The 11,173-nt window shown below is 30.5% G+C and overlaps 1 protein-coding gene and 1 pseudogene across 1 annotated transcript; both read right to left on the bottom strand.

Annotated features, from left to right (window-relative positions):
• Positions 1-927: 927 nt before the first annotated feature.
• On the bottom strand, positions 928-2,342 carry LOC114268899 (loganic acid O-methyltransferase pseudogene; annotated as a pseudogene).
• Positions 2,343-4,475: 2,133 nt separating this feature from the next.
• LOC114268874 (loganic acid O-methyltransferase) lies at positions 4,476-9,664 on the bottom strand. Its single transcript, XM_028210107.2, has 3 exons — positions 9,519-9,664; positions 5,804-6,463; positions 4,476-5,084 (listed from the first exon to the last, which is right to left on the bottom strand). Exons 1-3 carry the CDS (start codon positions 9,591-9,593, stop codon positions 4,743-4,745), a joined length of 1,077 nt encoding a protein of 358 aa, XP_028065908.2. The 5' UTR covers positions 9,594-9,664; the 3' UTR covers positions 4,476-4,742.
• Between the last annotated feature and the right edge of the window lie 1,509 nt (positions 9,665-11,173).

Below are 11,173 nucleotides of genomic sequence, written 5' to 3'. Positions count from 1 at the left end.
ATCATATTCAGTCAAAGTTTAGCAGTAATCAGAGGTGAGGGTTGTCACAATAAAGCCCTCGGTTAGTTCTTTAAATTTTGTGAAGGATGATGGGCCAAAATGCTAATGGATTTGGAGAGATCAAAGATCTTGTGATGTTTTTGGTGAGAAATGTAAAGAGAAGGAAGAGTAATGTGTTTTTAGAGAGAGAGAGATATAGGAAAAGTGATATACACTCAGCCCCAAAAGAGAGAAAAGACAGAATTTTCAGACTCAGTGGAGTCCCGCACGTGCGGCATCCATACTTGCACGTGCGGAGCGTCCTCCTGCACATGTGGCGCTCTTACCCCGCACCTCCAGCCGCACTTGCCTTTTATGAGTAGAAAACCATAATTTCCCCTGCTCCTCGCATGTGCGGCCCCCATCCTGCATGTGCGGCTCAGCCCTTCCAACCAGGAAACTCTTCAGCTCAACCCAAGCCACTCCAAACCCAACCTCGCATCTTCTGAAACATAAGAAACTCGACACAGAAATAAATGAAAGCAAGGATTTGAAACAAGTTTCCAAATACAACAAAACGAATCGTTAACAAGACTCCTGGTCAACACATTATCCATTGGATTAATAATCCTGAAACGAAATTTCAAAACAAACACAGGGTTATCGAGCCCACGGATTAATAATCTCAATCCCATGTTTTAATCCTGTCAATCAAACATGCTCTGAGAGTTTTGTTATAATTATCAAAGTTATTACATTATTTACAAGTTAGAATTGTCTGCTTCATTATGAGAGAGATGCTAGAATGTGCACCCTAAAAAATGTGCATATGGTGTGCCTCCCATAACATTTTTACAAAATTTTATAACTTAACAACTTTTTTACTACAAAAATATAACTTTCTTTCAACATAAAATGTCATTACAAAAATTACGAAGTGTCATAACATTAACATTCCTAACTTTAGGTTGCACACCATAAATTCATTATGCATAATTTTACAACAAAATGTCATAACATCCATCACAAATAATCATAACTTTTATCATAAAAAATCATAACTTTCTTACGATGTGCACCTTTTTAAAAAGTGCACGTCGTAGATTTCTCCTTATTACGATGTGCACGCTTTAAAACCAAAAATAGTTGGGTTCCTTTCACGCAGCTTGATTCCAACATGGAGGAGATCTCCGCGGATTTATTAAGAGTTCGTTCAAGCAATTCATTGAAGATCTTACTCCCGAAGTGTTTGGTGAAAATTCCTTCCAAGCCAACTCTATAGTGCATTAGTATTGCTGGCAAATTAGGTGGTCCATCATTCTTTGGCCTGGTATTACTTACCTCCATTCTCTCTATGCTGAAACACCCATGTCTTTCTATTAGCTTCGTCATCTCTTCGGCAGAGGTAGTATACAAAGGAAAATTGAAGGATTCCCCTTCATCTTCATTGATCATTCCCTGCCACAAAGATTAACATTAATGACTTGGCCTTAGCGGTCCACTATCTTAATCTCACTTGAGTAACATTAAAATAGGACACAAATTTATAAAAGATATAAAGATTCATTATACATTTCGGTTCAGAAATATTCCTACCAATTTAGTGGAACAAGAAGGGAAGTTGTAATTTATTTATTTTTTTCCAATTGAGTTCAAAATTAGTGAAACTAAAATCAAGCAAAAATTAGAACACATTTTTGTTGCAATTTGTCCTCATTCTCTATATGATCCTAAGTTTTTGTTCAGACTTCTAGTCCAAACATTAACCTCCTTTATTGCATAATACTTAAATTTGACTTACTAATTTCACCATATGCAAGGAGACTGGTTGAAAGCATAAAAAAAAGGACAACATGGGTCCTGAGAGCATTGAACGCCATCTGCGAGACCTGGCATGATCAATATCATCATTCCTCAACTATAATCTCATCAGCTCTAGCATTGAAAAAGGTATCCATGTCCTTTGCAAATTGAGCTGCATAAACATTAGCGATTTCTTTTGAGGCACTTGTATAATGAATCTTTCCCTTGTTCCATGTAAGAGAGCCATTGTCCAACAACTCTTCTGGTACCTTAGAGAGCCATTGGAGTGCAAAAGAGGAATACATCAAATGGATAGAGGACTTGGGGAATAACCGACCGTAGAAAGAGCCTGGCACTCCAGCAGCCAAGTATTCCCTATCAGGAGGCAGAGTGGTGAAAAAGATGTTGAAATCATTGGAAGCATGATCATTGAAAAACAACTGAAATTCAGGCATCTCAGTTGTGAAATTTTTTGAATGGTATTTCCATTTAATAGCTTCTAGGATATTTTTCATAGCATTGAAAGTGTTTGGCCCAACAGAACAACCCAAATCTGCAATTTGAATGGTGTTTGAAATAATATGAAATCACTGTGAAATCGTGATAATAAAATCGTGATAATAAAATAATATGAAATCTTTTCCCTTGAATCCACTGTGAAATCGTGATAATAAAATAATATGAAATCTTTTTTTTTTTTTTTTCCTTCTTTCCCACGCACTCTCACTGCCGCAAGATAAAAAAGACACAAATTGACTTAGTAACCTAATTTTCCAAAATTAAAATGTTACCTGTCTAAGTTACAAAAATTACAAAATCACCCATAACTAATTTATTATTATTTTAATTATATTACTAAAACTCGGATTTCACAATTAGAGTCACATCTTTGATGATGATGTCAGATGTGTAATTAATGGTGTAAAAGTGAAGGCTACTATTTGCACCCGTTTTTGTAAAATGTTTGTCGACAAGTGCACAAATCAAATTGTGACATGTGGCAACAAAGTCGTAGTTGGGGTGCGTATTAATCAGAGGATTATGTGGCAAGGAAATGGTAGTCACATGTGCAATACAACAAGAGCGTGTCATGGGCTAAGATTGTGGAGCAATTGCAAGCTTTATTGGAGATCATGGGCTAATTTCTAGGAGATGTTGACGTTAATAGGAATTTCCTCTATTGATCATGCTCATTAGTTAAGGGAAATTGGGTGATGATGTGGCTAGATGTTTAAAAGTAAAGTTGGGACAAATATAAAAGTTCAAAGAAGCAAAGGAGATTGCAAGTAGTTATGGGTTTTAGTAAAATGGTCTCCTCTGTCGAAGGTAGTGCTAGAAATAATGGGGGACATGTGGCAAGTCTGTGTGATGTGCTAGAGAAAGATAAAGAAGTAGTTGCAGCAGTTAGGGAAAGATTGGCCAGCAAATTTCAAGGAAGGTGGGATCATGTGCTAGAGTTTCAAGTGAAAGTATAAAAGCTGAAAGTTTGTATAGAGAAAGGGCATCAACAACTCAACAACACTTAACTTTTGAACTTAGGAGTAGCTCTGTAATTTAGGAGTAGTTTTTTCTATAAAATTGTACTTGTAACTTAGTGAACTTTAGTAGTTTCATTCTGAAATTATTCTTTGTTTACTCTGTTTATTTTGTAATTGTCAGTTGTTCCAGAGAAATCCTCATCCTTTTGAGGCATTCGAACTAATTCCACAGTTGCTTGATTGTTCTTATTTAAATTGTTTTGTTTAAATTATTGCTTGGTCACTGTCGATTAAGGCCTAGCATAATTTTTACTATTAGCTACAAAGGAAGAATTTATTGGTTGGTCTAAAAACAGCGTCACGTGGTGTTTTATATGCACTATAATTAGTGGAGGATGTAGAATTCACGATTTTGTATTAGGTGATTGGGAAATATAGAGGGATGTGGTGATTTGTGATTAGTTAGGGATATAGCCACATGGTGCCTTGGACCAATCAATAATTTTTCCTATGAAAAAAGTAAGAATTGACTAGGCGAGAGTGGGAGTAAAATCAGCCATTAAAGTGGGGGTAAAGATGTAATTTTACCTCCTAGGGCTTTTAGTCCCAAAAGTCACTCCCAATTTTTGAGTGAAAATAATACAATTTTAAATCTTTTTCCGTACAATTAAATTCTCAAATTTTCAGAATAATTTTAAATATTATATACCAAGCCTGGAGAGTTCACCTCTCAAATTTTAAATTGAATCGGGCCTTGGTGCATGTAAATCAAGACATTTATACACTAAAATCCTTAATTCACTAGAATGACTTTAAAATTAACTTAATATACTCTATTAACCTTAGAATAACATGTACAGATGAATCAGTCCCGAATAAAATTGAAGTTGTCAATGTAGTGCAATTCTTAAACAATTAAAATGATTCTAAATTATCAAAATGCAATATACTAACTAAAATATCATCTGTCTCTCAAGTCTCAAATCCACTTAAGAATTAGTGCATGCAAGTTACGATGAAGTGATAAGAATTTTATGAGGGTTTTGTTATAATTATCAAAGTTAATAAAGCCTCTATTACATTATTTAAAAGTTCAAATTGTTCCTTTCATTATGAGAAGATGCTCGAATGTGCACTCGAAAAAATGTGCATATGGTATGCCTTTCATAACGTTTTTACAAAATTTCATAACTTAAACACAAAATGTCATAACTATTTTACTATAAAAATATGACTTTCTTTCAATATAAAATGTCATTACAAAAATTACGAAGTGTCATAATATTAGCATCCCTAACTTTAGGATATACATCATAAATTCATTATTCATAACTTTACCACAAAACGTCACAACATACGTCATAAATAATCATAACTTTTATGATAAAAGATCATAATTTTCTTACGATGTGCACCTTTTTAAAGGGTGCATGCCATAGATTTCTCCTCATTATGATAAGGCGAAGGCAACATGAACTCAAATCATTTACGCTTTAAAACCAAAAATAGTTGGGTTCCTTTCACGCAGCTTGATTCCAACATGGAGGAAATCTCCGCGGATTTATTAAGAGTTCGTTCGAACAATTCATCGAAGATCTTACTCCCAAAGTGTTTGGTGAAAATTCCTTCTAAGATAACTCTATAGTGCATTAGTATTGCTGGCAAATTAGGTGGTCCATCATTCTTTGGCCCGGTATCACTTACCTCCATTCTCTCTATGCTGAAACACCCATTTCTTTCTACTAGCTTTGTCATCTCTTTGGGAGAGGTAGTAATATACAAAGGCAAATTGAAGGAGTCCACTTCATCTTCATTGATCATTCCCTGCCACAAAGATTACCATTAATGTCTTGGCCTTAGAGGTCCACTCTCTTAATCTCACTCGAGTAACATTAAAATAGAACAACAAATTCACTACAAAATTCTAGAAACCAAAATTTAAGGACAAAATTAGTTTTTAGAGATCAAATATTTTTATTGCGAAAAGTATTATTATTATATTTTTAGCAACCAAAATTGGACATTAGAGATGAATTATTATCTTTTGGAACCAAATTTTGTCACAAAAAATAAACCATTTTGAGATCAAATTATTTTGTCGCTAAAAGTGTATTTATTAGTGACATTTTCAAAATTTTATCGCTAGAAGCCCCATTTTTGACTTTTCGCGAAAATCTTTTGGCGACTATCCTTATGACGATAGAAATTGATCCCTAAATGTCATTTACAACAAAATTTTTACTTTTGGAGACTAAAAAATTTGATTTTTAAAACTCTTATATGTTGAAGTGATTTGGGAAAGATATAAAGATTCATTATGCATTTCGGTTTAGAAATATTCCTACGAATTTAGTAGAACAAGAAGGGAAGTCATAATTTTTTTATTTATTTTTTCCAATTGAGTTCAAAATTAGAGAAACTAAAATAAAGAAAAAAGTAGAACACATTTTTGGTTCAATTCTCTATATGATCCTAAGCATATGCTAAGACTACTAGTCCAAACATTAACTTCCTTTATTGAATAATACTTAATTTTGACTCACCAATTTCACCATATCAAGGAGACTCTGGTTGAAAGCATCAAAAAACGGCCGACGTGGGTCCTGAGAATAATGAACGCCATCAGCGAGACCTGGGATGATCAATATCATCATTCCTCCAACTATAATCTCATCAGCTCTAGCATTGAAAAAGGTATCCATGTCCTTTGCAAATTGAGCTGCATAAACATTAGCGATTTCTTTCGAGGCACTTGTATAATGAATCTTTCCCTTGTTCCATGCAAGAGAGCCATTGTCCAACAACTCTTCTGGTACCTTAGAGAGCCAATGGAGTGCAAAAGAGGAATACATCAAATGGATAGAGGACTTGGGGAATAACCGACCGTAGAAAGAGCCTGGCACTCCCGCAGCAAAGTATTGCCTATCAGGAGGCAAAGTAGTGAAAAGGGTGTTGAAATCATTGGAAGCATGGTCATTGAAAAACAACTGAAATTCAGGCATCTCAGTTGTGAGATTTTTTGAATGGTATTTCCATTCAATGGCTTCTACGATACTTTTCATAGCATTGAAAGTGTTTGGCCCAACAGAACAACCCAAATCTGCAATTCGAATGGTGTTTGAACTAAAACTAAAGCTTGTTATGTCAAACTTCTTAGCAATTGCCTCTATGATCATTTCCTTTAAAAGATTTATGGCTTCACCCTACAAAAATAAACCAAATTTATATACATTATTGTTGCCGTCATCACTATAAAAAAGGATTCAAAATATTTAATTTGAATTAAGATATAATCTTAATTAAGATTCATTCCTAAATTCTCATAATTTTAAAATTCTCTCTTTCTTACGTGGCAACCCTCTTTGATTGTCTTTCATGTTTTCAACCCTCTTTGATTATCTTTCATGTTTTCAACCCTCTTTGATTATCTTTCATGTTTTCTATTTTCCTCCATTTTCTATTTGATTGATTAATTAAAATGAAAATTAATTTCAAGGTTTATGGATAAAGATTTGAATTTCAAAATTCCTCCAAATAGATAAACATATAAAAATTGATAAATAATTTATGAAAATTAATTTCATGGTCTACAGATAGAGATAGAAATTAAATAATTGATTTAAAAAAATTAATTTCACAACTTATAGATAATTTAAAATTTCTTCCCATAAATGAACTTATAAAAATTGACAAATAACTTATAAAAAATAATTTCATGACCTACAGATAAGATAAAGATAAAGATTAAAAAATTGATTTAAAAAAAAATGAAATAATTTATGACTTTAGTTGCATTAATTCGATCATTTTTTCATTGAGTAACATATATAATTTCTTTGTTAGCATATAATGATTAAAGCTATCATTTATTATATTTCTTCAAGAACAATTCAAATATTGTCATCATTTTTTTAATAAATAAAATGGATTAAAAAACTATTTTCTTATATAATTTTTATAATCTTACGAAATTCTTATCTTGATTTAAGCTTTTTAAATGTTGTAGGAACTATATTATTCAAGCTATGCAGAAAATGATTGTCAAGAAGGATTTATATGCATGTGTCATTGATAGAGGAAATCAAAGATAGAGAGTTGCTAACATGATCAATTAATGATTTATTTGAGAAGTTTTTTTTTATGAGCACGGTAACAAAGTTAGATTAAATTTTTTAAAAAGCTACTTAGAAATTATAGTTAAAAATTAAGATTTATTCATAATTTGGTCTCACAATAATAATACAAACCACTGATTTACAAGTCTAAGCAAATTTATGATAACTTTTCCGAGTTTATAGAATTTCTCTCTTTTAATTCTTTGTTTTTGTTTTTTTGACAAGATCAATTAATGATTTATTTGAGAAGTTTTTGTTATGAGTAGGGTAACAAACTTAGATTAAATTTTTTTAAAAAAAACTACTTAGAAATTATAATTAAAAATTAAGATTTATTCATAATTTGGTCCCACAATAATAATATAAACCACTGATTTAAAAGTTTAAGTCAATTTATGATAACTTTCCTGAGTTTATAGAATTTCTTTCTTTTAATACTTTTTTTGTTTTTGTTTTCTGCATGATACTATAGTTTGATACAAGTTATTTATGTTGTCAAGTGATTGTGATACTGTTATTTCAACAATCTTTATGATTAACAATTTTTTATGCATATCAAATTTTATTGTGAAATTTTGTGGATTAATTATGGTTAACATCTACTAAGATGACTTAGTATCATGACTTGCTGTTATTAAAACACAATTCAAATTTGGAATAATTTATTTATCACACAAAATTTATATGGTCTAATTTTCCTTGCATAACACATATTACTGCTAGTGAATCATAGATTCAATCGTTTAGAAAATTAGTTAAACAAATTAAATTTTCTTTTATCTGTTGCATGTTGGACAATCCATAGTAACTTGCTAGCATTAAGGTTTAAATAACCTTAGAAAAGGCATATGTAGAATTCCAAAAAGGAGTTTTACAAGATTTATTAATAAATTAGTCCGCATTTGGAAGTATAGTGAACCTAAAATTAAACAATTTAAAAATATAATAATAAACAAGATTCTTTTAAAATTATAAATCAATAATTGTAATTACAAATTTTGATAACAAAAAAAAAAAAAATTTCATGATGCAACGAAACTAAAGGGGCAAGAGTATAATAGACAAAACCTTAAAAATGTTATAAAGATCGAATTGGAACAAATCAAAAAGTTGCAGAACCAAATTGATGAAATTTAAGTACGAGTACTAAACTAAAACTTTGAAGAAACTACGAGGACCATTGATGTAATTGGCCATTTTCTTTTATAATGTTTAAGACTATAATGAAATTTGGAGATCACTTCTCATCATAATGGGAGGAACTCCTACAAAAAAGATCAGTATTTTATGGAGTCATATGTCATTTTAATTGGTGTTGCAAGTTTTGGTTGAGATTCATACCAATCTGTTTCTCACACAAAAAAATCATTAATATGAATCTAATTTGATAAATCTTCATGAAAATTTTTACATATGTCCATTTTTATCAAAAACGCAAGGCCTCTTCCAAACTCAAACCATCATTAACAAGGGGAGCTAAATAAACAGCGCATGATATATATATATATATATATATTAATATATTTTAAGAGAATCTTGTAATTAATGAAATTTATTTCTTTAGAGCAATCACAATGGGATGATTAAAATTATTTGTTAAAATGTGTTATATGACAAAAAATAATAAAAGTGAGATAAAAAAATGTGTGTTAAAAGTTTATTAATTTTAGAGAATGAATAGCGATACAATGAATGTATTAAAGAGTGTGTTATGTGATATATAAATAAAAAGATAATAATAAAAAAGGTAAACATTGGTAACTTTTTCTTACTCTCTCACTTTCCCTCTCCTCTCCTCTCTCTCTCTCTTATCATCCGTGAAGTCACTGTAGTGGGTGGATCCCATCACCACTTTACTCTCTCTCTCTTCTCTCTCTCCCTCCGTTGATGGCCAGAACCACTGTTAACTGCGGCGAGCAAAATAACATCTGAAACTATTTTTTGAATTTAGCCAACTCCTTAACAACTCTATTGGAGTTGAAAATAACATCTTTCACTAGTTAAAATTTATAGATTGACACTAATATGTATACTAACAGCTCTGTGAATGTCCTTACATCTTTGGTTTGGGTGAAAATTTTCACAATAATAATTTGATTATTATTATTCTACCAAAGAGATATATATAAAATAAAATAAGTACCTGATATCGAGAATTTTTGGAGTAGCTGTTGGCGCCATCTCCACCACTCATTGGAAACTCAAGGTTGCTACTCATCTTTCTCTCTCTTTCTCAGTTTGGGTTTGTTGGGTTGGGAGTCTTTTGCTTTATAGACAGTTTGTCAATGCTCCACCTTCTTAAAATAAGTCTTTTTTTTTTTTTTTTTTTTTGGAAAATTTAAACTTTTTTTTAATAGCACAATTATTACATTTTAAAAATATTAATTTTTTAAAATTATTTTTGTATAGTATTTTTTTTTAAGAATATTAATTGCCATAATTATACTTTTTGTGTTGTTAATAAATTTAAAAGAAAAGCAAAATAAGAAATTTATATTATTTTAGTCCTTAATTTTTGAAATAGAACTAATATTTTGAAACGGATGAAATATATTTATGAGTAATATAACAGATTCAAACATGAAAATTCAAAAGTCATCCAGTATTTTATATCAATGACTCCAATTCATTTTATATGTGGATTCAATATTCACCCTATATCACTCTGATGGAATACATTTATGAGTAATATAACAGATTCAAACATGAAAATTCAAAAGTCATCCGGTATTTTATATCAATGGCTTCAATTCATTTTATATGTGGATTCAATATTCACCCAATATCACTCTTAAGAAAAATTTAAGTAAATATGTCATTGTCCATACCATTTTTGATATGTTTATACAAGGTGTTGTTGGGTATCATATGTCCAGTTATAATATTTGTGATATTTATTTGATTATGATTTATTATAATGTTAGTTATGACTCATTATTCTATTAATTATAATCTCTTGTGATTTAGTGATTACAATAAAAAATGCTTTTAGTTACTCAAATAGTGTTCAACTATGACTATTGGTTATAATTTGTTTATGAAATGTCAGTTACAATTTATTGTGATTGTTATTTTAAGTGATATTTAATTATAATTTTTTTTTTGTCACGTATTTTTTTTAATAATTAAAAATAATTTAATTATAAAAAATATATGTGTATTGAAAGGTTGGACCGCACTTACGTGTTGCAATAATGATGTGTTGGACTTTCAAATCTGTAATTATTTTTCTGGGTAAATTACAATTTGCATTCTTATATTTTGTACTAGATATCACTTTGGCACATATACATGAAATTATGACAATCAATTCTTTGTATTTCTGTTCAAATTTTACTTTGGTTCTTACACGTGAAATCGTAACAGTTAACTCCATGCACTTTTTCTCAAATCCCATTTTGGTCCCTACATAAGTGTTAATGTCTCACTTCTGTTATTTTTTTAAATTTTTTTTAACAAAATCCAGTCATGTGACAAAAATGTAATTACGAAATGAGACTAAGTGAGGAAAATTATCAATGTTTCCCACTAATACACTTTGTTTTACGTGATAAACACATGAGAGTTATATAATACAATACATATATATACTACATATTAAGTAAAAGGGGGTTTTTTTAACCCCCAAGACCTGTAGGAGCTTCAATATCCCAATATGAATTTTCTAAATTTTTTATTAAAAAAAAAAACTCAGCATTTATTGATTTGGTCAAAATCCCTTGATCAGCATTTATTAACTTTTTTTAGTCCATATGTCTTTTCACATACTTGTATTTATTGATTTTGTCAAACCCCCTG

Source organism: Camellia sinensis, chromosome 5 (assembly GCF_055761805.1).
Source record: "Camellia sinensis isolate YWXY chromosome 5, ASM5576180v1, whole genome shotgun sequence".
NCBI classification, from domain to species: domain Eukaryota; kingdom Viridiplantae; phylum Streptophyta; class Magnoliopsida; order Ericales; family Theaceae; genus Camellia; species Camellia sinensis.
This window is presented reverse-complemented; position numbering and strand designations above follow the sequence as displayed.